The sequence below is a fragment of the Panthera onca genome, chromosome B4, assembly GCF_046562875.1.
Source record: "Panthera onca isolate mPanOnc1 chromosome B4, mPanOnc1 haplotype 2, whole genome shotgun sequence".
Taxonomy (NCBI): Eukaryota; Metazoa; Chordata; class Mammalia; order Carnivora; family Felidae; genus Panthera; species Panthera onca.
The window spans coordinates 135,863,551-135,889,304 of record NC_138345.1 but is presented as its reverse complement, the minus strand read 5'-3'; the positions used below and the strand labels follow the sequence as shown (position 1 = coordinate 135,889,304).

General features: G+C 51.4%; 1 protein-coding gene across 9 annotated transcripts in view; it reads left to right on the top strand.

Annotated features, from left to right (window-relative positions):
* The window catches only part of EFCAB6 (EF-hand calcium binding domain 6), a 244,332-nt gene that overhangs the window by 201,145 nt on the left and 17,433 nt on the right, over nt 1-25,754 (top strand). For all 9 annotated transcript variants that reach the window (XM_078449363.2, XM_078449359.2, XM_078449361.2 and 6 more), the window contains 2 exons: nt 887-1,078; nt 22,561-22,788. In XM_078449363.2, coding sequence (XP_078305489.2) covers nt 887-1,078; nt 22,561-22,788 — 420 coding nt within the window. The remainder of the gene's footprint in view (nt 1-886; nt 1,079-22,560; nt 22,789-25,754) is intronic.

Below are 25,754 nucleotides of genomic sequence, written 5' to 3'. Positions count from 1 at the left end.
AATTAGCCCTGAATGAGAATTAACCAGCAGGGAATGTGGTTTGGGGTCTGCACGCACATTCAATTCTCACTTTAAAAAAAAAAAAAAAAAAAGATCCTAACCCACCACTTGATACAGATTTCCTAGTGCAATAAAAATGAATGATTTTGTTCCGACAGATGGAAAAAAAATGTGCTTTCTTTTTATAGCACGTTTTTGCACTTTTTCAGTTTGACTGGAGTACGGCTGGGCTGGCCCTGGCCGCCCCCCACCCCCGCCCCTCCAACACCGGCTCGTGGCCACAGGGATCCACCCATGAGCCGAGGCCACACGGGCACTGGCCCTGGGTCGCGGAAAGGGCAGCAGCCTCCCAGTAGAAGCCTCGGGGTGGGAGTGGGGATGGGGCGGTCCCTTAACTGCCCCTCCCGGCCACTTCTCAATCAGGCTGCACCTTGGGACCCCCGCCCCACCCCTACTGTGGCAGGATTTCATCTGAACCCCCTGTGACAGTCACTTTGGGCATGTTTCCCCCCCCCAGAGCCTCTCTCCTCCTCTGCCAAACAGGCCTCCTTGGAGCTCGGGTGGCTTCAAAGCCCTATGGGAAAGGGGCCAGGGCTCCTCACTCCCCTGCCTCTCCATAGCCACACAGTGGGGGGCCAGTGAAGCAACCCTTCCCTGCAGCACAGAAGCTCTCACACCAGGCCCATGCTTCCTTTACCTGTCTCAGTGTTTTAGTCATGGTGCCTTTGATCAGTAAGGTAGGATTTATGGGGGACTCGAATACACTTGACTTCACTCATAGTCAGAAAAGTAATACATAAAAAAAATATTTTTTAAATATTCACTGGATGGTAACATCTGCCTTCTCTCTCTCTCTCTTTCTCTCTCTCTCTCTCTCTCTTTGTAGGCATTTTCTGCATTGGATAAAGAGGATACTGGGTTTGTAAAGGCTTCAGATTTTGGACAAGTTCTTAAGGATTTCTGTCACAAACTCACAGATAACCAGTATCATTATTTTTTGAGAAAACTGAAAATTCATCTAAGCCCCCATATAAATTGGAAATATTTTCTCCAGAACTTCGACTCTTTCTCCGAAGAGGTAAGGAGGTTGGCATTACCTGAGCACCTCTCTTTGAAACCGGGTTAAAAGTAGTTTTTGCCAAATGGGTAATTGATTAAAATCACATCAGGTGAAAGGGCGATCGCCTCATGTAATTAGCTAACTCCGAATGAAAATTTGGTATAAATTCTACATAGAGTGTTAAAAGGTAAGTGTGTATACTTTATTGAAAACCTTTTTATTTTGTTTTGTTTTGGTTTTCTTTTGTTTTCAAAGAACCTTGGGAGCTTGCTTTTGTCTGGTTGCTTCAGAATTCTCTGGAATCTTAGATCCCTGAAGATGACCTGGTGTCCACAGAAGTGAGGCCCACAGTGTGTCGGGCCCGGAGGCGGAAGTGAGGGAACCGGGTCTCACTTGGGAGATGTTTGTTGAGGACACCCTATGTGCCGGTCCCTGGGGCGTGTATCAGCCAAATCTGGGCTGGAGATGAGCGTGGAGAGGGTGGGCTTTAACAGAGACATGATCAGCAGGAGGAGAGATTGCTGGGAAAGTCAGGGAGGGCTCCCGGGAGGAGGGTGTGTGACTGACTGCAGGGCTCTCGCTCCTCCCCCCAGACTGCATTTCTGGCCGCACCAGGTATTTACCCTGAGGCTGTTTCTTGATCTCTAACCGGAAATGGACCCGAATCGTTAGCAACAATCACAGTCCGGTTTCAGCCAACACGGATTTCTCTGATCGCCATTCCGTGCGGTCAAATCACAGGGGGCCTGTCCTGCCGTATATTGAACTGTCCCTCTGCAGCCGGATACCTACGTCATTTCCAATGGCATATGCTCTTATGTGTGACAAACACCTACGTTCACAAATCCTTGATCGCTGATCCAGGACGGGTCCTGGGACATTCACATACTCGAGCAGACAGCGTGAACATTTTTAAGGTCTGAGGTTCTTTGTGATGCTAACAACAGCAAACGCTACACAGTGCCTTCCGAGGGCCACTCTTCCTGGTCCTTTACGTACATGAACCCGCCCAGTCCTTTAATACCAATACTTGGCATGTGCTATTAATGTCCCTTTTTATAGATGGGGACCCTAGGGCACAGAGACATTAATTTGCGCACAGCCCCCCTGATGGCAGGTGGCAGAGCCGGTCTGTGAGCAAGAGGTCTCTCCCAGCTCCAGGCCCCTCGATGCTGTGCCGTGTCTCCCGTGTGGGCTGTGACTTCTTTCCTCGTTGCCGTTTAGACGGACATCCCTAAACAATGGATGCTGCCGGGTTGCACGTTTTCAAACTGCATGCCAGTGGTACTCCATCGAATACTGTGTTCTGCGCTTACTTTTTTTTTGTTTGCTCTCACGCGTTCAGGACTTAGCCGTGTTATCCCTTTGGTCTTAGTGCATTCCCTTATTAGGCTGCCATAAAATGAATCCATCAAACGAATACATTCTGTTAAATGGATGCACCCTGTTCGGTTATGAGCCTCCCGCTAATGACCGTGTAGGCCGTTTACAGTTCTCTCCATTACAAGCAGAGCACCAGCCAGCCTCCTGCGCCGGTCCCCTCGTGACACTCGGAGTTACCCTGCGTGGGATCGGAGGGCACGTGCATGGGCAGCATCCCAGGGGCCGCCGCTGTGGCTGCACTGATCAGTGCACGCTCCCACCAGCCTCGGGTGAGAGCTGCGAACGCTCCAGGTCTCCAGGAGTCCTGGGTATTGGCAGATGTTTTCATTCCTGCCCATCTGAATATCAGTAAGCCTGCACGTTTTCTTGTGTTATGAGCCATTCAGGTTTCATTATCTGAGAAGGGTTCCTGTCCTTTGCTGGTACGTGAGCAGCAAATACCTCCTCCTGGCCTGTGACTCGTCTTCTGTCTCTGTTTATGGTGATGCTCACTATTTTTAACGAGTGCACTTTTTTCCCCTGACTTTAGATATTCACTGTGGGAATCCTGGCAGATCCAGGAAAGTGCGAAAAAGAAAACGGGGCTCGAAACCCCACGCTGATGCCGTGTTGGCGAGAGCAACGCCCGCCGTGTGCTGGGCCGTTCTCCCCACACGGTCTCACCAGGCTCTTACCCCAGTGAAGCTCTCCGGGAGTCAGACTCCTGCCAGGTCAACTAGCAGAGGAGACCAGGCAGGTTCAGCTCCGGAGCAGACATTCTCTCGATGTGCCACACTGCCTTGGAGATCTTTCCCCCTGCCCTCTTCTTAATGCATCTTTTCCCTAGTCCTTTTATTGTGACAAAACACTCTTACCGTAAAACTTACCATCTTAATCGTTGTTACGTGCACAGTTGAGTGGTATTAAGATCCGTACACACGGCTGTGCAACCATCACCACCACCCCCTCCAGAACTCTTTTCATCTTGCAAAACCGAAACTAGACACTAATTAACCCCCCCAACCCCTTCGCCCCAGCCCTTGGTGACCACCGCTCCGCTTTGCGTCGCTGTGATCTTGACCGCTCGTCGAAGTGGAACCGTACGGCCTTTGTCTTTCTGCGGCTAGCTTATTTCGGCTCAGCATAGTGTCCTCGAGGTTCGTGCATGTTGTAGCCTGTGTCCGAATGTCCTTCCTTTTTCAGTCTAAATAATAGTCCACTGTAGGGATACGCCAGGTTTTGCTTATCCGTTCATCTATCGGTGGTTGCTTCCACGACTTAGCGGTTACGAATAATGCTGCCGTGAGCACAGTGTGCAGATATGCTCCCTTGTTTTACAGAATGGAGGTGACACTGGGTATGTGATCGTGGATCTTGCTTCTTTTCTCCTTCAGGTTAAATTGCACCACGTCGCTGGAAGGTTTTCCAAACATGGGCCAAAACGCCTTTGTAGCACTCCATCTCCTCCCCGCTTTTTAAGCGTCTCGATTTTTTTTCCAGCTTTTGCCGTTGTAAGTTACTCCGCCATGAACACTTCATATGTAAATCTATATCTGCGTTTTGGATTCTTTCCTAGAGAAAAGAATCCAAAGAAATAAATAACTGAAGTCAAAGGATAGGAATATTTTTATTGGTCTCGAGAGCAGCCCCGTACTTTTTAAAGTAATTTTTTCTATTGGGTGGAATCACATGAAATCGCCGTTTTTAGAGCCAGAAGTGACCGAATACTGACAATTTGATGTGGCCTAAGCTAATATCTGTAGAAGTCATTTATGCCCACTTTACACGATCTGGAATATTCTGGTAATTTTAAAGGAGAGAATTAAAGTTATCCCTAGGGACAACCACTGTTAACATTTTGGTGTGTTTACTTCCAATCCTGTTTTCTGTGCGAGTATCCTTTGGGGGTATGTGTAGGACAGCGCACATACGCTGCTGATTTGGGGGTTGTTGGCGGATTTTCTCAGCTCTTAAGAGGCTCTTTTTCAACAATCGTTTCGTATTTGTATCGAAGTAATATATGCCCCGTGGAGAGGAAATTGAACGGTGGCGAGAGTGTTAAAAGCAGAGACTACTGGACCAACTCTTCACCCCTCTGCCCCCCAAGACCAGTCACTGAGACTTGTTCCTGCGGCATACCTTCTCCCCTCTCGGTCACCCTTGGATTTCTTAAAACAACCCTCCTGGGCCTTTTTCGGGACTGTGGGTACGAGAGGTGAGGCCTCGCTTTCTCATTCCACCTCCCAGCTTCTCGCTGCCCCGCACCGTCTCCCCCAGAACTGCCATTTCACTTACTGTGGTGTCACTGGCATCTTCCAGGCTGTTGATTTTTCTCCAGAACCTGGATTTCCTTTGACGCGTGCCCTCCCACGGTGTGGGCTCACTCACCCCTCCATCCGCCAACGTTTCCTACGTGCCGGCGATCAGCTGGTGCTGGGCCGGCAGTGACCCAGACTGACGCGGTCCCCGCCTTCCAGGGGCTTGTGAGATGGGGAGATGAGAAACGAGAAATGTATCCTACGTCAGATTCCAGAACACGCTGCCGAGGAAAATAAAGCGGGACAGAAGGAGGGCGTGTCTGAAGAGTCTAGAGGAGGTGACCTCTAGGGGAGGGGCGTTAGGGGCACAGCTGGTCCAAGGACTCGGCAGGAAGGTGTCCCATCAGCTTGCGGCGTGTCTTCCCTGGGCGTGAGAGAGGAAATACAGCCAGGGAGGGATGGGGCAGGCGGCCTTGTCGCCTGGGGTCAGGGTGCAGGCTGTAATGCTTTGACTGTAAGCGACGTAGGGAAGCGGCGGCTGGAGGAGTGCGCTGACCTGGGGCAGAGGAGCGTCGGTTAGAGACTCAGAAAACTCACTGTGGCTGCTGTCTGGAGAAGAGACAGTGGGGCCAAGGACCAGAGCGAGGCGGGAGGCTCACGGCTCCGGGAGGGATGCTGCTGGCGTGGCTCCGTTCTAGAAACGTTTGGAAAGTGGAACAGACAGGCTTCACTGATCCATGCTCCGTGAAGGAATGAGAGGCAGGAACAGCCGCAGCTTTCTGGCCTCTAGGGGGAGGAAAAAGGGAGGAGGGGTCTGCTGGGACAGGTGTCCTAACGGACTTGGCCGATCCCCTGGCGTTGGTCCTGCAGGTGCCTCCAGTGCTCGGCATTCTAGTGCAATAGCGTGCCTCTGTTGAGCACTTAGGAGTATGAGCCCAAACCCTTCCAGCGGCATAGTGCCTGACCACCTTGAGCCCCTCCCAACAGCCCAGTGCCAGGGGGCAGCCGGCCCGCCAGCAGGGGAGGCAGGGCTCAAGCCTCAGTGCGGCCACGGCCATCCTCCCTCACGGGTCACCGTGAGCATCTCTGTCCACTCGGGAATTCCCGGACCGAGGGTGAAGCTTCCAATGTGGCCAGCTTGCTTCGCGAACGTTAGTTGACCCTGATTTTCCTTCCCAGAGTCTCCCTCGCCTCCGGAAACACTTTGCCGAATTTTCTCGCGGAGAGGTTTCCGGATGAAGTGCAAAATAAGTGACGATGCGAAATGTGCTCAGGGACGGGAGTGAGCGTGCTGGGCCGGAAGTGGCCGGGGCTGGGGACACGGAGACGGCCTCGCCCGGACCCCTGCACAGCCCTCTTCCCGCTGTTCCTGGCGTTGTTGAGAAGCCCGAACTTGGGCAGAGGCGCGTCGACCAGGAGAACAAGCAGATCAAGGGACTTGTAGGCTGAAAGCCCGGCACGAAGGCAGGGTGCGTGGCCTCGATGTGCGGCGACCATAGGCGGTTCGAGTCAGAGCAAGCAATGTGGGGGTTTTCCTTCTTCCTGTTTCTCTGCAGAGGGCGGGAGGGGCAGGGGCCACCCCTGCCCTTTGTTCTCTGCCCCAGAGTTCAGTCCCTTGGAGATCACTGAGACCTCTGAGCAAGGGCGTGAGTTAGCTTAGTCAGGTGGCTGGAACGGGGAGGAGGCTGTGGGAGAGCCGAGCCTCTTTCTAAAGTTCAATCCTGGGCTGGCATTTTTAATAGAAGGAAAAGAAGTAACAAATAATGGGAATAGTTAATGCATCGTCCTCAAGCTCATTAAATATGATACCCGTCATCCCTCCCCTATAGGGGCCACATGGGAGACAAGTAATTAAAAGCAGCTTACCAAAATGTAATTAAGACAGCCGGTACCGCTCCCTGCAAAGGAGGTTCACCCTGAATAATCCCTCGCCAAACCGAATCCGTTCTTGGAAAAGGAACAACTTTTCAACACGCCTTGTAAGGCCTCGAATAGACTGAAAGTATGCAGAGAGTAGAGACGAGAATTTTACACCTACTCACAACCCGTTTCTTATATTGGATACCCTGCTAAATCTGTCCTCCGAAACTTCTATTGATCTCCTGTCTCGTATGCCTGTCACACATGACATGTGAAAATCATCCGAGCGCTTTTCAGAACAGATGCCGCATTATTTTCAGATCCTGGTATGCAACTCTGGCATGGCGCAGCAGCGTCTCCTCCGTGCTCCTTCTGCCGCCTCATTACGCACCGCCAAAGTCAGACAGCACTTCTCAAAGCGCGGGTCACGGGCCTCGGGCCAGGGCGGATCGACACGCCCCAGCCCGGGCGGGGCCTCCGTGGCGACGCGTCATTCTCGCGCACCCCGCTCGGCTCCGAGAGCCACGCGCAGGGTTTCCTGGGGGCCCAGAGACTTGTGAGCCGGGGAAACGCAGAGGGGCCCCCGTCTTTGCATGCCTCCTCCCTCCTGCCAAACCGTCACACCCCGATTCAAGACGAGAAGCACGAACCAGTGTGGCTTGAAGGAAGGGGGGACGGAGTACTGAAACCGAAATGCTACCCGGTGGCTTAGTTCAAAAGCAGAAAAAAGACAAGTACTGAGCCATAGTGTCGCTGCCTTTTTCACAAGATTCCCACAGACTGGGTGAAAACATTATCTGAATTTCCATCCTCTGCAAATAGCTCTTTTTCACTTCTGGGAAAAACATTTTACATTCAAAACGCTACGTGCAAAATAGAGAGTATCACCTTGTTTTTAGAAAATCGTCCCCGCTTCACATTTCTTTTAAGTCTTAAAGTGCACTTTCAGTATCTTCGGTGAATAGAAAAATATCGCTCAGAGCAGAAATAGAATTTTTAAAAGACATACCAGAAACCCATATAAAATCTCTCTACTTTATTACCATGGAAATAATGGAATTTTTTAACAAAACGCATCCTTATTTAATGCAGAGTAATTACTTTGTCACATTGGAGCACACGGAGAGCCAATGAGATCCTCCCATACTTTGTGTTCATAATATATGGTCTTTAAAGTCATTCAGCGAGATGTTAAATAATCTGAAGGCGGGTTTTTCCGAGAGAGAATTTAAGCTTGTAGTTTTTAGCCGAAGAAGGAACCGTAAAGCACATCAAAATGTTTGTAATCTTTTATGAACATTGTATTTATGTTAGTTGCTAACAGCGTTACTCGGATTTATCTTTCTTTTTATTGTAAATATAATGGGTCCATGTATTTTTAATGAATGGATAAAGAACGAGGGGTTCCCTTTTCAGGAAACAGTGCTAAGATTATTGGGGATAAATTAAATAAATTATTAAGATGTATCATTACTGTTATTTACTCTTGCTCCCGATGGCAAGAAAGGCAAAGTCCTCTTGATATGATCTCCATGATTTTTGTACACATTTCCCCTAAATTTCACTCACTCTCCACTTGCTAGCCAACATTTACTACCTACTGTCTTCGAGACCACTGAGGACGTGGCAGGTTGTGAGGGAGAGCGCAGGCCGACTTGGACGCGTGGGGTGGCCCTGGTGACCGGCCAGGGGGAAGGGCTCTTGGGTTGACCGTGCCTAAAGTGAGAAAGAGGAGTATTGTCACCCATAGCCTTGGATATTGGCAGCAGCTGCCCGGCGGGGCCTCCAGGCGTTGGGTGGCTCCCCGTGGGCGTCCGGCAGACGGGACACATCCACCTCCCCGCTCTGGCCCTTTGGGCTGGGTGAGCCGGCTACCTTGCTGGTGGTCACTGCCAGCACCTTGGCACGACCAAATGTCTGTTCCCTCTGGGCATCAGCGTCCGCACTGGTCCTAGCGCTGACCCAGCATTTGCACGATACAGACAGCCCGCTTGAGGCCAACCGTAGCGATAAAAGCCGCAGAATGAAAATACCGTCGTCCCAGAAGATGAATAATTCGGTGTACAACCTGGCAAACTTACGTGGCTGCCACTTAGCCTGGGCAAAGTCACTCTTTCAAGGGTAACAACTCTCCCAGATCGGCTCGGTTACAGCTCCTGTGCCGCGCATCCCGGGTCCCACCTGCGCCTGGAGCCGCCTCCGAGGAAGGATTAGGGGCCGGGCGCCCGCTGCCCTAGCAGCTGCCAGTGAGGACGCCCTGGAGGCAGGACAGGGGCTGCCGCCAAAGGGAGCGTAGCCTGGATTCTGATGCCCCCGGCAGAAGTGTGAAGGGGGCCGCAACAGGCTGGCTTCCACCTGTGCAGGGAGGTCACGTTGCCCTCCCACCACTTCTCCACCTGAGGGATCCCTTCTCAGACACAGTCGTTTCAGGCAGACAGGGAGGTGATCCTGTCCAGTCAACAGGGTTTGCAAGAAAGCATATCCATGTTGAATTTCTAGTCAAGTAGTTACTATGAATCGGAGTGAGTGAGTTTTCTCAAACCCAAACATTCCGTGCTTGGTGGGAGGGGGCGGGCGGGGACGGGCTTTCGTCCACCTCCGTGTCCCAGCTCCTCCGACGCTGCACCCGGGGTCTGTCACTCGCTCTGGCGTTCTCAAAACACTCTCACAAGCACGCCCTCTCCAACACGCCTTGGCATCCTTTCTTGATTCCTAGCCTCAGTGAGATGCTACCTAGATGTTCAAAATAAATGGACTGTGGCGTGGCCGGGCCAGGCAGGTCCCCATTCATTGATCCCTCTGGAGCCAGGACAGTGTAAGTTAATTATAATTTGTGGCCAGTTAAGGACCAGAGTTGTGCTGTACCATTGGCCGTACAAGGTCATGAGAGTATCAGGAAGCCGGGAATCAACCCAAGGAGTCATTGTCCCAAATAAGTCTTGCAGAGAAAATCCAGAATACGGATAGGGCTGGTGTCTTGTTTATTGTCATATGCCTTGGTGTCTAACTTGTAGGTGAGCTACCTATGTTCTGGCTCAGATGCAGTATTCTCCTGGAAGAATCTTAACTTTCTTTTTTTAAAAAAAAATATTTTTTAAGTTTACTTACATATTTTGAGAAGAGAGAGAGAGAGAGAGAGAAAATCCCAAGCAGGCTCTGCTCTGTCGGCTCAGAGCCCGACCCAGGGCTCAAACTGACAAACCATGAGATCATGACCTGAGCCTAAATCAAGAGTCAGACACTTAACTGACTGAGCCACCCAGGCTCCCCAAGAATCTGAGCTTCCAACATTCATCAAAGGTGGATGAGAATGTGTGCCAGGCACTGGGCCCATCTTGGGGGCCGGGCAGACGGGAAGACAGGTAGACATACTCCCACTTCCCTCCGAGTGTCTCCTGCTCTGGCAGAAATAGCTGTGACCACTGGCACGCAAACTGGAAAGTTCCATCTCTTGAGTTCTACGGAGGCCTGAATTTGGGTGGTCCATGCTGAGAGATTAAGAGGAAGGAGCAAGTCGCCCACCCCCCTAATGATCGTACCTGGCCAGTTACCAACGCCATCTTGTCGCCCACAGTCAGACTCCAGCATCCCGACAGATGTACATATTGTGCAGGTGCTGGTCTAAGCCCGTACGTAAATTAACCCAGCCAACCTCCTGACAGCAGCCTTTGAAGGTGCGGGCACTATCATTATCCCTATTTTGCAGTTGAGGAAACTGAGGTACAGAGAGGTCAAGGCATCCATTCCCGGTCACACGGCTAGAAGTGAAGAGCCAGCAGGCTCGTGCTCTCAGAGTCCTCCCGTCAGATGGGACCCCACGTCCTCACGTCCACCCTGTGCGACTGTTACTTGGATTAGTGGGTTAATGCGGAAAGAGCTTTGCCTGGTACCGAGCACAGCAAACCCCAAATATTTGCATTCGCTATTCTTTTTTTTATTCTCTCCTCCTTCGGTGAGTGTGTGTTTAATGTTTAATGTTTAGTAATGATGTGATTATATGGTGTGGGATTTATTTGAGTGGAAGAATTTATTTTAATAGTTTCATAAACGACTTCAGCCATGAGTTTATTGACTCATTAAAGGGTTGAAGGGGTGGCTCAAATGTTTCCTTTATTTCCCTGCATTTTATGGCAATTTCACGCTGGCGAAGGGGTTGTGAATTGGGCGTTTGCAAAGGCGTCTTGGAGAGATCCTTTGTGAGTGTCGAGCTGTCTGATGGAGGTGAGCTTGGAACCAGAGGAGGGAGGACTTGCCCCGCATCATCAGGGCAGAGAGGAGAGCCAGCAGCTTCGATGAGCTTGTGCCAAGCCGGGATGTTGGGAGATGGGGCTTCCCGGGTGGGCACCCGCGCGTGCAGAGACCCGCGTGGGGACGGCTCCTCACTGTGGGCATGACTCGCATGGGTTGGGGTGAGGGGAGAGGGCAAGAGCAGTGGGGGTGAGGCCAGAGAGGGAAGGGCTCAGGGAGGCAGGCCCAGGGCGGGGCTGTCAGGGCGGGTCTCCCTTCCCCGCCTGGCTCCCCCAGCCATCTGCAAAAGCTTCCGCTCCTCCAGGGCAGGGGGTCAGCCTGCCATCCAGGCCTCTGTTCCCAGTGCCTGGGCCAGCGCGCGATACACAGTGGGTAGGTCCTCGTCCTATGTATGAGTTGTCACGTCCTTATGACTGGTAGGTACTTATATTCTCATGCGTGTGGTAGGCGGCTGTAGTCATGCTGCGTGGGAGGAGCGTAGCCCTGACATCAGACCATCTCGAGCTCTATTGTCAGTTGAGGGGAGTAGCCTGGGGTCCAACCGCAGGGGCGTCCTCACCCCTCGAAGCTCAGCCCCTCTCCCTTTGTCTAAACAACAGGGAGAACCATGGCTGCCTCGGGGGGCGATTCAAGGATTCGAGGACCTTCCATAACACCCTAGCCCAGCACCTGCATGATGGAGGCGCATTGAAAGGTGGCCTCCGGAAATGGATCTCAGTACCTCGGTTCAGTTGACTGGACGCATGTCTTGGTTACAGCCTTTCCAAAGGAAGTTCTGGGAACCTTTAGACCGACCATTACTCATTGCCCAGAAGGAATTCTTGCATGGAAAGAGATCTCAGGTCTAGGCAGTGGTCATGGCGCCATGAAACCTGGGTTATGCCTGGAACCCTACTGTCACTCCCCCACTTCCGCAAACAGCACACTGGGTCATGGACACGAATTCGCTGGTCACTCAGATCTCGAGACCTCCTAGTGGACGAGAGTCCACCCTCGGCGGCGGGGGGGGGCTTGGGGGGCTCTCAGAGTGGCGAGAGTCTGGGTCACGATACGGTGGTAAGGGTCTACAGCAGTGCGCTTGTGCACAGAGCTTCCACTTTATGTTCATCTGGATTTTTTAACGTTTTATCTTTTTTTCTTGTTTTTTGACAGGCAGTCTCGCTTATGTTGTTATTTTTAACATTCATTTATTCACTGTAAATACAAATGAAGATACAGTACGATTAATTTTCTTTGCTAATCAAAATATTTGATCAAATGAAGCAGTTTTTCGATTCTTAGAAGCAATTATACTGTTCTTTAAAAGGAAGTGGAGGAATTCTTTACAGAGTATTTCTAATTAGGAGTTTTGCTACCTGCTGTGTTCTTATTCTGTATGAAGTTTCGAGGTTGTGTGTTTTTTTTTTTTTTTCCTCCTGTAAGGAATCCTTGAGAAACTATACAATTGTGTCCCTAAGTATTTAGAACAAAACTTAGTAGGAGAATTGTGCTATCTGATTAGCTAATTATAACCTTCGTAATAGTTAAATTAATACACCAACATATTTCTTTAAAAAAATTTTTTTAATGTTTATATTTATTTTTGAGACAGAGAGAGACAGAGCATGAGCAAGGGAGGGGTAGAGAGAGAGGGAGACGCAGAATCAGAAGCAGGCTCCAGGCTCCGAGCTGTCGGCACGGAGCCCGAGGCGGGGCTCGAACCCACGAACCGTGAGATCATGACCTGAGCCAAAGTCGGACGCTCAACCTACTGAGCCACCCAGATGCCCCTCCACCAACATATTTCTAATGTGACGCCTGGATACACCACACTGTCAAGCCTGTTGCTCCCAGCCAGGTGACCGCCACCTGGGACACCCTCAGGAGGAGGGTCCCAAAGTTCCCTTGCAGCGTGCCCATCGTCAAGGAACACTGAGCGCAAAAAACCATCCACACCAAACAACTTAACTCCTTTTCTTTGTACTCTGCGCCCACTCTCGTCTATTTCTTACTAACTAGACATTCAGAACTGTGTTGGTCAGCTACTGCTAAGTAACAAACAACCACGACATCTCCACAACAGCAGCATTTATTTTGTTTTTCCATCTGTATTGTGACCGATCTAGGCTGGCTCAGCTCTGGGTGGCATGCCTGGGTCGTCTCTGTTCCACGTGTTCTCACCCTCCTCCTCGGACCAGTGCTGTGCCCCAGGCCTGTTCTTCTCAAGACAGTGTCGCTGGCACAGGAGGATTTGCCCAGTCACACAAGTGCTTTTTATATTCTTTGTTCATGTTATACTTGCCAACATTCCCTTGCCCAAAGCAAGTCGTATGGCTGAATCCAAAGCCACGTGGCAGACATAGGACATGGATACAGGGAGAGTTGAGAAAAATAGAGCCTTGAATGCAATATCCCACAAGGGAACAAATACACGTGTGTCTCCGTTTCCAGCTCTATTGGGTTAGTTGACAATTCAGTCCACCTCTTCCCTATTACATTCCCTCTTCCCTGTTATATCTAGAGAAGCTGTTTGGGATACAATGTAGTGCAAAATCGATTTCATAAGTCAGCCAAGACCGTGGCTGGACATAACTTAGTGACAGTATGCTGGAAGGTTCTTTTCAGGAACCATTCCCCTATTCGAGCTGTTGCAAGAAGCGTACGATAGACTGCATGGGAGCTAACAAAATTCCGGGTTCAGTTAACCCTTCTGGAGCACACACCCTGGTTCTTGCTGCCAGTGTAACCCCCTCCTCAAGTGCTGCTCCCTCTCCTGGGTTAGAGGCAGGTCCGCCAGCCCCTCGCCTGGAGCTTCCCCCGCCGCTTCAAATGTGAGTTTCCCGCAGCAGAGACAGGCTAATTCATCTTTATCTCAGGCGGGCTGGTACAGTGCCTTCCTGAAATGGATGGTGTGCTCCTTGATCGTGTCTGCGTTCTGCTGGATGGTTCTCTTCGACTGCTGTGGCTGTCACTACTTTACAGACCGAGAGCCTACACCCAGAGAGGTGAAGTGACTCGCGTGAAGTCGCCAGCCACACGATGTCCGACCAAGGCGCTGGCTTAGCCATCCTGAATCTGAGCCCATGACCTGACCTCCGGCACCCCTGCCGCCCAGGGCCCTGGGGCAGCTGCTCAGGAGACCCGGGTCCTGTGGAACAGTCACGGGGTACCTGGGCTCATGCCCCGGCTCCTGGGGTGCATGACCACACCTCAGACCTGGCTTCCACCTCCCTGGCAGGTGGCCTGACCTACAGGTACAGGATGCACCAGAATGCCTCCGATTACTCAGGATAGAAACGGTGTTAACCGGGAGCTGAGACTCAAACCCAGGTCTGGCAGACTCAGGCAAAAATATCTGTAATAACAACCCCCAGCAGCAGCAGCGACAGCAGCGAGAATGGCAGCCCGCGTTTGCCAGGCACTGAGCCAAACACTGCACGGTTTTATTTTGCTGAAATCCCAGGCCCGCCCTTTGTGATGGTTCTGTTTTTATCCCGGTGAGGAAAATGAGGCAGAGAGGGCTGTATGTCTTGCTCAAGGCCATAAGAAAAAGGCAGAGCTCAGCTCCATTCAGCAGCCCCAAAGCCCTTGGTTCATGTCCCTGCCCTCCAGGCCCAGCACCCTCCTCCTGAAGGTCTGGCCCCGGCAGGTGCACTCCATCCGGTTGGCACACCCTTGTTGGATTACTGTGCTCCCGCAGCGGCCAGGCGGGCCCCTTCTTAGTGTGCTCGTGCAGGGGCCCAGAGATGGCCCTGGCCTGAGCGGGGAGGATGAGCCACGGGCTGGGGATCCCAGCGCTGTGCCTACAAGGCTCTCCCCATGTCTTCAGCCAATGGCTGTGTGAGGGCCCAAGACAGTGGCAGAGACATCAGCCTGGAAGAGGGAGAGGAGCCCTGAAGCTGGGCCAAAGGGATGGGCTCCAAATGAATTCTGCGTAGGTCCACGCTCGCTTCTCTTTGACCCCCTCAACTTAGACTTCTTCCCTCTGGTCTCCCGCACCCAGGCTGCCTCCCTCGGACCCCCCTAGACTTCCTCCCTCCGACCTGCCCCAACACACTGCTTCCCTCTGACTCCCACCCACTGGGCAGCTCTTGGGGGATCCTGAGCAATGGCTAGATTTGGAACCACAGGTTTATGTTGTAAAGCCGGGACTTGGTTTTTACTAAGTGAGATACGTGGATATGTTTGAAACTGAAGCACTCCAAGTTATTTGCAGGCTCTGTGAGGATTGTATACTTCATGTATTGGGACGTTATTTCTTTTATATGCTTCGCCAACAGGGACCAGGAATTTTCTTTGTGGCAGTGGGGGACGGTATTTCTCTGCAACATCAAGAGGGACAATGGGTAAAACAAGGCTCCATGAGTACCCTTGGGTAAATGAGGGAAAATTCCTTCGAAACATATAAATCATTCTCCAGCAGGGTCAGACCTATGGTGTACAGGATTCCACTTTTTTTTTTTGTTTCTTTTTCTTCTTTGCATTTAAACAGTACCCGGCACAGCCAGGCATGCATACAGTTGTCAGATGAGCCGTCGAGGGCTGGAGCACCGAGGTGCGGGCCCCGCGGCTCCCGTTCCAGACAACGGTGTGGACGAAGGTGGGCGCCCGGCACCCGATTCCTTCCCTGTGTAGCTCTTGGTGCTGCGGCTACGATTGCTGTGCCGGGTGAGGGTGCCTTTTATGGGAAGCGTAGCTAGTATCGGAAAGTGACATTTGCATCTCAAGATAGCGGTGTCCTTTCTGATTAGGAGACACATTCCTTCTAGTTATAGAAAAAGCACCATTTCTTTCCCCCATTCAGATATAATGATCACGTGAGAAGCGCCAGGACACAGACGCGCCAGACCAAGAGCCATCTGTTCTTCCCTGGCGTCTTCAGTCCCTCGGAGCGAGGCTGGCGGTGGCTGAGCGGCTTTGTTAAAAAGCAGGGATGGGAACCAGAATGCGGGTGCCTAACGGATTCGGCTCCTAAGCGCCCTGACGGAAGAGCCAGGAGGCTCTGCCCTTCAGAGGCCGGTGGGTGCCCTGGGCAGCGTGGCGTGCGGAGTGGCCGCGGGCCCGGGGACCTCCAGGTCCGTGGCACATCCCTGGGCACCGAGGTGATGACGGTGGTGCCGCTGGGGGTGGCGTTATTGGTGATCCTCGTGTGTTCTTCGTACCCTTTTTGTCATTGCTAAGTTTTCGACAGCGAACACGCAGTAATTATTGCTGCAGGCAGGAAAAGAGTATTTCCCTCGGGCAGCAAATCCACCTTGGTGAGAAGTTTCAGTCACCCACACTCTTGTGTGTTGGCCACGAAATTGTGCCGCTTCTGTTCTCCTTGGGAAGTGCCCGCGTGTGTCCCCGGCCCGGGGGAGGGCTGGGTGGGGGGGTGGGGGGCATGTGCGCAAAGAGCCCGGAATCTGCGGGCCAGCGCCTTTGTCTCTTTCCGACCCCGGGCATTCCCCAGCCTCCCGACCTTGCCGTGTGAGGACGTGGCCTCCAGCTCTGGGTCTTTGGCTGACTTGCCCCTGCCTTTCCTTGCCTCCCAGCTCAGTCCCTCCTCCTCAGGGAGGCCCAGCTACGTCCCTGGCAGGGTGCCTCCTTCTCAGAGCACACGACCCGCTTAGGATCCCCGCTCGCCCCCGAGACTTCGCCCCGGTCTCTCTCTGTCCCCCCCTCGAGACTCCCCCTGGGCAGAGACTTTTTCAAAGGATTACTTCTTAACCTCCGCCTCCCCAGTATCCGGAAGAGCGCCTGGCACACAGCAGATGTCCCACGGGTGTTGGTGAGACTCCATACAGTACTCGAGGGCGTGCATTCCGCGTTCATTCTCTGCGAGTGCACCAGCACAGGTGCTCACCCGTGTGAGCACAGGGCTCTGGGAGTCAGGCATCACTCAGACGCGTGCACAGGTGGAGAGCAGGGGTCGCATTCACATCCAGGGCTGTCCCACTGAGCAGGGCTCCCTGCCCAGGCTCTCAGCAGCACCGTTCACAACCAGACTGTCCCAAGCCCCGGACCTCAGGACCCCTGACCCCCGGGGGCGGCAGGACTCCTGGCTGGGGAGTTCCCGTCGTCCTCCTGACTCTGTCTTCCCTTACCTCTCCACCCAGAGAGCAAGCACTAATATTCGTGTGTCTGTGTCTTGTGTCTGTGTTTATGTGATCACTTGGACCATTTTATGGTTCTTTTCCACTTAGTACGTCACAGACGTTTTTACCGTATCGTTAAATAATTCCTTAAAAGACTGTAAATAGCTGCATTGTAATCCATCCTATAGAAATATCATATCTTATTTAACCGTTGCCCCGATGTCAGACATCCAAATTGTCGCCAGTATTTTTCTCCGTCTCGTAAATTTTGTAAATAATCCTGTAATGATCATAATTCCATGAGGTCACTGTGTTTCTTTCCTTAAGGAGAGTCCTGAAAGGAGAGGTGCTGGGTCACAGGAACTCGTTACGGCTTTAGATCCCTTATTCTGCCTGTTCCAGCATTGAGCTCATCAGTCAAAAAATGTGCCAGTTTGTTAAAAGAAAACAGTCGGGTCTCATTTTCATTTCCTCTGCTTTGCATCGTGACAAGGTCAGAGACTTTTAACCGTAGGTTCAGGGCCACTGCCCCGAGTGGCCCACAAGGATCCCACCAGTTCGTTCGTTGCATTGGTCGTGACATTTTCCGTTCCGTGGGTGCATTGCTTATCCGTTCTTTCTTTGAACAAGCATAAGACCCTGCTGTGTGCCAAGTCAGTGGGGGATTCAGCAGTGAACAAAAGACTAGGGCCCTTGCCTTCATGAGGTTTATCTTCTGTTGGGGTGAAGAAGACAATTAGGGAATAAACACACAGGGGATCGGAGAACAAAAAGCACCACAGAACACCAGCGAGGACAGGGGAGAGGGAGTGTGGAGGGTGGTTCTAAACATGTTCTAAAGACTTTGAGGGAAGTCTGCAAACGGCAAGTGCAAAGGCCCTGAGGCAGAAAGGCGCTGGCTGTGTTTGAAGCAAAGCAAGAGGCCTGGTGGCTCTGAGCAGAGTGAGCAAGGAAGACCGTCACAGAGGCGAGGTCAGAGGGTAATGAGGGCAAGTCAGGGAGGGCCATTGTGAAGCTCTGCCTGTTACTCTGGGCAACAGGGGAAACCTTTTGAGAGTTTTGCTTGACCTGATGTACACCTTAAAAAGATCATTCTCAGAAGAGAGGGACGATGGCTTTTTAATGATGGCTCTGCCCTCGCCTACCACTCCGTCGAGGGAACGAGTGTTAGTGCTTGGGGGGGGGGGGGGTGTGTGTACAGGTGCGTGTGCACTTTAAAAAGGTCATCCACAGAGGGCGATGGCTGCGCGTGGAAGCAGGGAGACAGTTGCAGTAATCTGTGCAAGAGATGATGGTGGCTTGGACCAGGAGGTGAGAATGGAGAGTCAACTTCCGTTGGGATCGTGGGCGGTTAGGGAGTGGGGGTAGGTCTTTCGCAGGTGACTCCGGGCCCGAGCTCCTCGGAGCACGTGCTCCATTTGCGGAGGTGGAGACCTCGGGAGGCCGATGGTTTGAAGTTGACGAGTCAGGAGAGAAGAAGGAACTTTGCTTGGCGAAGCTCGGATGTTCTTTCTTGCTTGCGAGGACCGCTCTTGACCCAGAGCTGACTTGGGGTCAGCCACGCCGTTCCCCGCTCCTTCAGTAGCCTTGACGTCATGGCCCAGCCACAGCAGAGGCCTGTTTCCCACCCATCAACGGCCCGAGCAGGTGGCCACGGATTTACTGGCATGGTCCGAGACCAGCTACGCTACTCTGATCATAGCACGTTTATGACATTTTAATATCCAGCAGGTCAAAGGCTTGATTACTTGCCTTTCCCAAAAATGTCGCGGCTATTCTCTATATTTATTTTTCCGTATCAACTTTAATGTCCATGTGTCTAATGGTTTATTTTTTTTTTAATTTTTTTTTTAACATTTATTTATTTTTGAAACAGAGAGAGACAGAGCATGAACGGGGGAGGGGCAGAGAGAGAGGGAGACACAGAATCGGAAGCAGGCTCCAGGCTCCGAGCCATCAGCCCAGAGCCCGACGCGGGGCTCGAACTCACGGACCGTGAGATCGTGACCTGAGCTGAAGTCGGAGGCTTAACTGACTGAGCCACCCAGGCGCCCCGTGTCTAATGGTTTAAACATTTTTTATGTTTATTCATTTTTGACAGAGAGAGAGAGAGAGAGAGACAGAGCATGAGCGGGGGAGGGGCAGAGAGAGAGAGAGAGAGAGACACAGAATCGGAAGCAGGCTCCAGGCTCCGAGCTGTCAGCACAGAGCCCGACACAGGGCTCGAACTCACAAACCGTGAGATCATGACCTGAGCCGAAGTCAGACGCTCAACCCACCGAGCCACCCAGGCACCCCATCCATTGAGATGTTTCTTAGGATTTTATTAACTTGTATTTATAATTTGAGAAGACCTTTTGAAATGCAGTCTTCACATCTGGGATCACAGTGCACGTCCCTTTGCCATTCCATCCTTGCTTTCTACCCCTCCCCCCGCCAGAACGTGCACAGCTGTCTCTGTATACCTTACTCTTGCATATGAAATTTCTCCCAAGATACTCAGGAGCTTGTCACTAATGTAAACGTGTGTTGTTTTCACAACACAATTTCTAATGAGTTATAATTACTGCCCCCAAAATGGTCTTGCTTTTTTGCATTTTTGGCTTCATTGCAGGCACTTTCCTCATTGTCTTGAACTTCCTACTTGTGCAGTCACATCCACAAATAAGGATGAATCTTGTCTTTCAACATTTATGCCGTTTATTTCATCTTCTTGTCTTATTTCAAAAGCTGGAGTCTCTAAAAATGTGAATCCTAGAACTGACAGTGAGCATGCCTATCATGTTTCTGACTTTAACGCTTTGTCACCCATTTAATATGTTTGCAGATGGCATCTGACTAATATTCTCTTATAGGGAGGGAGTATTACACATAAAGTCTTCGTTTTATTTCTATGTGGTTTATCGATTGTATTCTATTCTATACCATTTCTATCAGGAAGAGCTGCTGAATTTTGTTAATGCCTTTTTGCCATCTGTCAGTATGTGACCTAATGTAAGGAATTGAAAGATTTGCTAATTCATTAAAATGTTTTTAATGTTTATTTTTGAGAGAGAGACAGACCGACAGAAGGCAAATGGGGGTGGAGCAGAGAGAGAGAGAGAGACAGAATCCGAAGCAGGCTCCAGGCTCTGAGCTATCAGCACAGAGCCCGACGTGGGGCTTGAATTCAAACTGCGAGATCATGACCTCAGCAGAAGTCGGACGTTCAACCGACTGAGCCACCCAGGTGTCGCAAGATTTGCTAATTCTTAGAGGACTCGTACACTTGGAATAAATCCTAGTTGATTTTTTATTTAAAAAAAGGACGATGGTGCTAAATATCTCTGATGGTCTTTTAAAAAATGTTTTAATGTCTTCACATTAATGTCCACAAATTAGGTTGGTTCACATTTTTTATTTCAAGTGTTTACCATATTTAGGTATTTAGGGAGATATATAACGAGCTGGAATACTATGTATTCCTGTCCGTGTGCTGGAACAATTTGACTTACATAAAAATTATCTATTGCATAAAAGTGAGATTCAGCTTGCCCTTAAAATCAGCTAGGCTTGGCACCTTTTTAATAATAGATGGGAGATCTTATAAGAGCCTTTTCAGTTTCTTTTATGGTTACCTGTCTATTCAGACCTTTCTAATACTCAAGTTAAATTTAGTAATCTATATTTTGCTTAAAAACGATTCAGTTTCCTCTGGAGCTAAAACCATATTAACCTAAGGTTGCGTAATCCGCCTGGTGAGAATTCTTCTATACCTGTTGCTAGAAGAGTAGTACTTCCCATTTGCTGTGCGTTTTAACACTTTCAGAGAGCACTGACATATATCATGTCATGTCACCTTTACTCTGCCCTGATGGATGAGGAGACCGAGGCAGAAGGGGCTAGTGGCTTGCATGGGGCCACACAGTGTGTTAGAGGGAGAGTCTAGCGTCAGACTCAGGGCTCCCACCTTCTGGTGCTAGATTGTAGATTGTCCACCCGTGTTCTTTCCAGTTACGTCCACCTGGGGCCCATCCTTCTCGGGACACAAAGGAGTGACAAGTGTGAGGATGCAGTCTGAGCGTGACCCTCCATCGGGGGGGCGGGGCTCCCTTTGCAATCTGAACACCAGCACCCCTTGGGACGTTTGGGGGGCTAGCCACATGCTTAGCTATGGGAGGTGAACTTTAACTGTTGGAACGTGTATCATCCGCATCAGTAACATCACTCTTAGTTTCTAGAATGAAAAAGGAAAGGCATTCATTTGCCTTGAATGTCTCCAAGAGGGCGTATTTAAAAGCTCCTTTTAACCTTTCGGCGGTTGAAGATGAGACAGGCTGTGGTCCGAGTGTAGTGTGGGTACATTTTTGAAGATATTTGCAGCAGCACTCTGTGTTTGACCCGACTTCATAAAGTAACATTATGATCTGTCCTGAAGGATAGTAACGCATGGTACATATATTGCTGAAAATGAGACATGACCGTTTTCGGGGGGGGATTAGTCGTGAAAATCTCGTAAAGGTCTCAGCACAGCGCCGTGCGTCATGAGAGGTGCTGCAGCTGACAGGCACGGCGGGGTTTGAGGGAGGCAGTGCAGCGTATTTCAGAGTCCACCCTGGTTCCGGGGACAGCTCTTGTGCGTCGTCACCTGTGGGTTCTCACGGAGCCCGGTGTCCCCTCCCACCTCCAGCCTCACCCCTTCCTCAAACCCGAATTGCTGAGCTGCTGATGCAGGGCCACGGGTCTGGTTGTGGGGGGCTTTTTCCTGACTGCAGCAAGTAGGTGATGCGAGGACTGCATCCCTGAGCGCTGTCCCCTCTCAGGAGGCTCGGGACGCAGCTGCCCTCTGAGCCCCGGTCCCCCAAGTCTGGCTTCATTGTGAGCTCAGTCTGTGCTCCTGACTGGCCCACCTGCTGTCCCGCCTGTCCGCCATTGTGGGCATCAGCATGTGCAGAACGTGGGCTGTGGTCTTCCCCAGACCCCTCCCGCTCACCTTGCCCAAGCCCTCTTGCCAGCCCAGAAGCCTAAACATACACTAAGAAGGTCCTCCTCTGCCCCTCTTTCCCCAGAGCCCATTCCTCCTCCCTCCAGAAGGGGGTCCCCGAGCCCAGGTTGCTGCTAGCCCTTCGTCGGGGCTCCCTGGCACCATGGACAGCGTCCTGAGGCCTCAACCCGCAGGCGCGCTGCCCAGGGAGAGGTGTAGAATGCTAGGGGTCTGGTCCTCTGCCCGCCTCTGCCTCCGACCCCACAAATTCTGCCCTCGCCGTGACTCAGTCTCTGTGAGCCTTGAGAAATCTGGGGCTTAAGGGAACACTTAGCCCACAGTGGCGCTGCAGCATCACGTAGTAACGGCCATCGAAACCTGCCTTTCAGATTCTAACCGCTGTAAGTATAAATCCACTGCACTAATGTCAGGAAATAAAAGCAGTCCAGAGACATACCCCGTGTTCCGCCCCTTACCTCAGAGCAGACACTCGCTGTGTGTTTGTGAAATGGACCAAAAGACAGACCGAGTGAGTGAACCGATGAGGACAAAGTCCCGCCCTCCCCGGGCCGACTCTGCATGCAGCCTGCCTGGTGGCACTGACTCACTTTTGCTCCTTCTTCCATGGTCGGTGAGCCCAGGCTTCCCCGTCAGCCAGGTCTGAACCTCTGGTTGGGGCTCCCCCGGGGCCCAGAGCCACGAGATGATTTATAATTTATTAAGTGAATCAATCTTCCTTTCTGCTTTGCCCAGACTGCTGCCGAGTGGGCCGAGAAAATGCCCCAAGGCCCACCACCCACGACTCCCAAGGAAACAGCACACCAGGAGCTCCTGGCTCGGATCCACAAGGCAGTGGGCTCCTGTTACTGTGCGATTGCTCAGGAGTTTGACAACTTCGACACCATGAAAACGAACACCGCCTCCAGGGACGAATTCAGGGCTCTTTGTGCTCGCCACGTGCAAGTTCTGACTGATGAGCAAGTAAGAAATGCATTTGGTTCCTCATCCTAACGTATGAGTGCCCGGCCAACCGTTCCCCAGGGCATGGAGAGTTTAGAATACTTGAAGGCTTGGGAGCGGAGCAGGGGGTGTTGTCGTTACTGTTTTGTTTTCAATCTCATTGAAGGAGTTTTCTGTTTGACAAGTAAGACTTGCAACTTTTCGATCGGGGTGCAAATTATGTCACTTTTTTTCTTTATTTTTTAAAGTTTATTGAGAGAGAGAGCGAGCGCACGAGAGCGTGTGTGCAAGCAGGGGAGGGGCAGAGAGAGAGGGAGGGAGGGAGAGTGACAGAGAGAGAGAGAGAGAGAGAGAGAGAGAGAGAGAGAGAGAGAATCCCAAGCAGGCTCTGCACTGTCAGCACAGAGCCTGACACGGGGCTTGATCTCATGAACCATGAGATCGGGACCTGAGCCGAAATCAAGATTTGGATGCTTAACCAACTGAACTGCCCAAGTGCCCCAGTCACTTTTATTTTTTAAATCAAATTAAACTCGGTTCCAGCGGCCACTCTCCCTCTCCTTCCCTGGATAATCCCAGAGCTTGTGTGACCCCAAGAGGCAGCCGGTCTTCCCCCAACACCTGAACGGGGCAGCTCAGAGCCTGTTGCTCTGGGCCTCTGAGTTGCTCTGGGCCTCCCGCCACCCTGCCTCCCCTCCCCTTCCCTCTCCCTGGTTCTGTTGCTAGCACTTCCGGATGCTCTGGGGATCCCACCCCAGGCATGCCGGTGACGTGCCCACCGCACAGGCTGGACAAGGCCACCCTCTCTGAGGCCCTGCTGCCCCACACAGAACCCCCAGAAGGGATTCTCTGCGGCTCCCTCCTCAAAAACCAGTGGTGCTCTTTTTAGCTCTGGCAACCTGCCACCCTGGGCTTCTTTGGCCCCTTGTGGCCTCCCAGGGCCTGCCAGCAGGATGGCATCCGGAGGACCTGCCTTGCAGTTTCCCGACTTTAGTAACACTAAATGCTAGTGCCGGGGGACGGTTCCCCGGGTGGCTTGCTCCTCGCTGTGGCCCAAACGCCAAAACAGAGCCCGGCACAGAGCGGGTGCTCAGCAAGGCCCGGTGAACGGATAGCGTGGCGGGTTTAGCGTGCACGTTCCCCACCCCCACCGTCCAGTGGCCGAACAGCTGGGGCGACACAGAGCACGGAAGCAGAGCTCCCCCCGCCCCCGACAGCAGACACACTGCTGCAAGCCCTCCCCACTTGTCAAACAAGCCGGTGCCCTAGCGCCACAGAGTCACTCAGGAGGAAACCAAGATCCAAACTACTTCGGAAAGTACTCCACCGCCCTCCTTCCCCGGCTCAGCCCGAGTAGCTTCCTGCAGCTCCCGGTGGAGAGGCCACCCTCCCCCTGCAAGATGGGGCGCTCTACCCTCAGGCCTCATTTTCTCAGGGGCTCCCGGATGAGAACTGAGAGTATTCACATGGAAGGGAGACGGTCACATTCGATGCCCCTCGCCACCCAGGCCTCAGGACTCCCCACCCTAAAGAACGAATTCACTAACATGAAGAATTCGAGCATCAGATTTCACTTTCCTAAAATAGCACCTTTTTAAAGCATCATGATCATTTTTGCTAAGCCGAATCAAAGTGCTTTTCCCCAGTTCGGTCTCGTAGATCGTCAGAGCTGAGCGAGATCGCTGTTTGCAAACGCTCGTCCCCATTACTATACATGGATGGGAACCTTTACGATTCACCCAGTTGTGTTTATGGTTCTATGGGACGAACTAACTAAGGTTTTACTAATGAAGATTTTTCATTTCATCTAAATGAGTAAACTGTTACTCTCATTATAGATATAAATTAGTAATGTGCTAGCATATCTAACACCTGTACCAGAGAATCTGATTTTAATCGTCCACCAAGAAAGCTTCACCATCCCCGGCACACCCAGCCCCCGCCTCTGCAACAAAATCAAATACTTTTTTTTTTTATTCTGCCTTCTAAAAATATGCAGAGACATCGCAAATACAGTCTGCATCACCGAGGACATCAAAATCTGGCATAAGAACCATGGTTTAAGTTGGGTGATGATTAGCAAAACTTGTGTACTGTTTGAGAAGGGAGCTTCTGGACACAGGCTGGCAAGCAGGAAGCAAAGATCCTTGTGTGACCCGTGGGCCATGACCTTCTTGGTTCAGTGGGACAAGGTGTGGTACAGGGAGACACAGAAGTAGTTTGGCTCCTTAACATGTCTAGACCCCAACTGCCACTACTCAGAAGGGTTCCCCGAAGATTCTGGGACAGTTCCAGCCGTGTTAACCAGCATCTGAGTACAGATCTCATGTCTTCTAAAAACGATCTCATCCTAAGAAAAACATCCAACTATTGTGAATCCGAGAGGTCAGCTTTCTTGGATGACTGAGCTCCGTAAGCAGGGAAGTACCAGCTCCCTTGAAAACTTCCGGTGTAATTAACCTTTCAGAAAAGGAGAGCAACTTTCTGAGCAGGTGGAGTTGGAAACTGATGGGGCTTTGTGGCTCCCCAGAAAGCGTGGTATAAAGGCCTGGGAACTGGGTCCACTTGGATATTGCTTAAGAAAAGAGAGACCCACAGAGAGAGCCTCTCCCGGTCAGGCAGTTTCGGTCAGTCTTGGTAATTGCGTGAGGATTTAGCTATATTTACAGCTACGTTAGGGAAAGGAAGGATCAGACATTTCCGACCATTTCAGGTGTGGTGTTTCTTTTTTCTTTTTTTTTTTTATTATTTATTTTTGAGAGAGAGAGAGAGAGAGAGACAGTGCATGCAAGGGGGCAGATACAGGAGACAGAGAATCCCAAACAGGCTCTGTGCTGTCAGGGCAGAGTCCAATGTGGGGCTCAATCTGATCTCATGATCCATGAGATCATGGCCTGAGCCGAAATCAAGAGTCAGACGCTTAACTGATTGAGCCCCCCGGGCACCTCTCAAGCGTGGTGTTTCTTAAACAGACACCTCTAGGACAC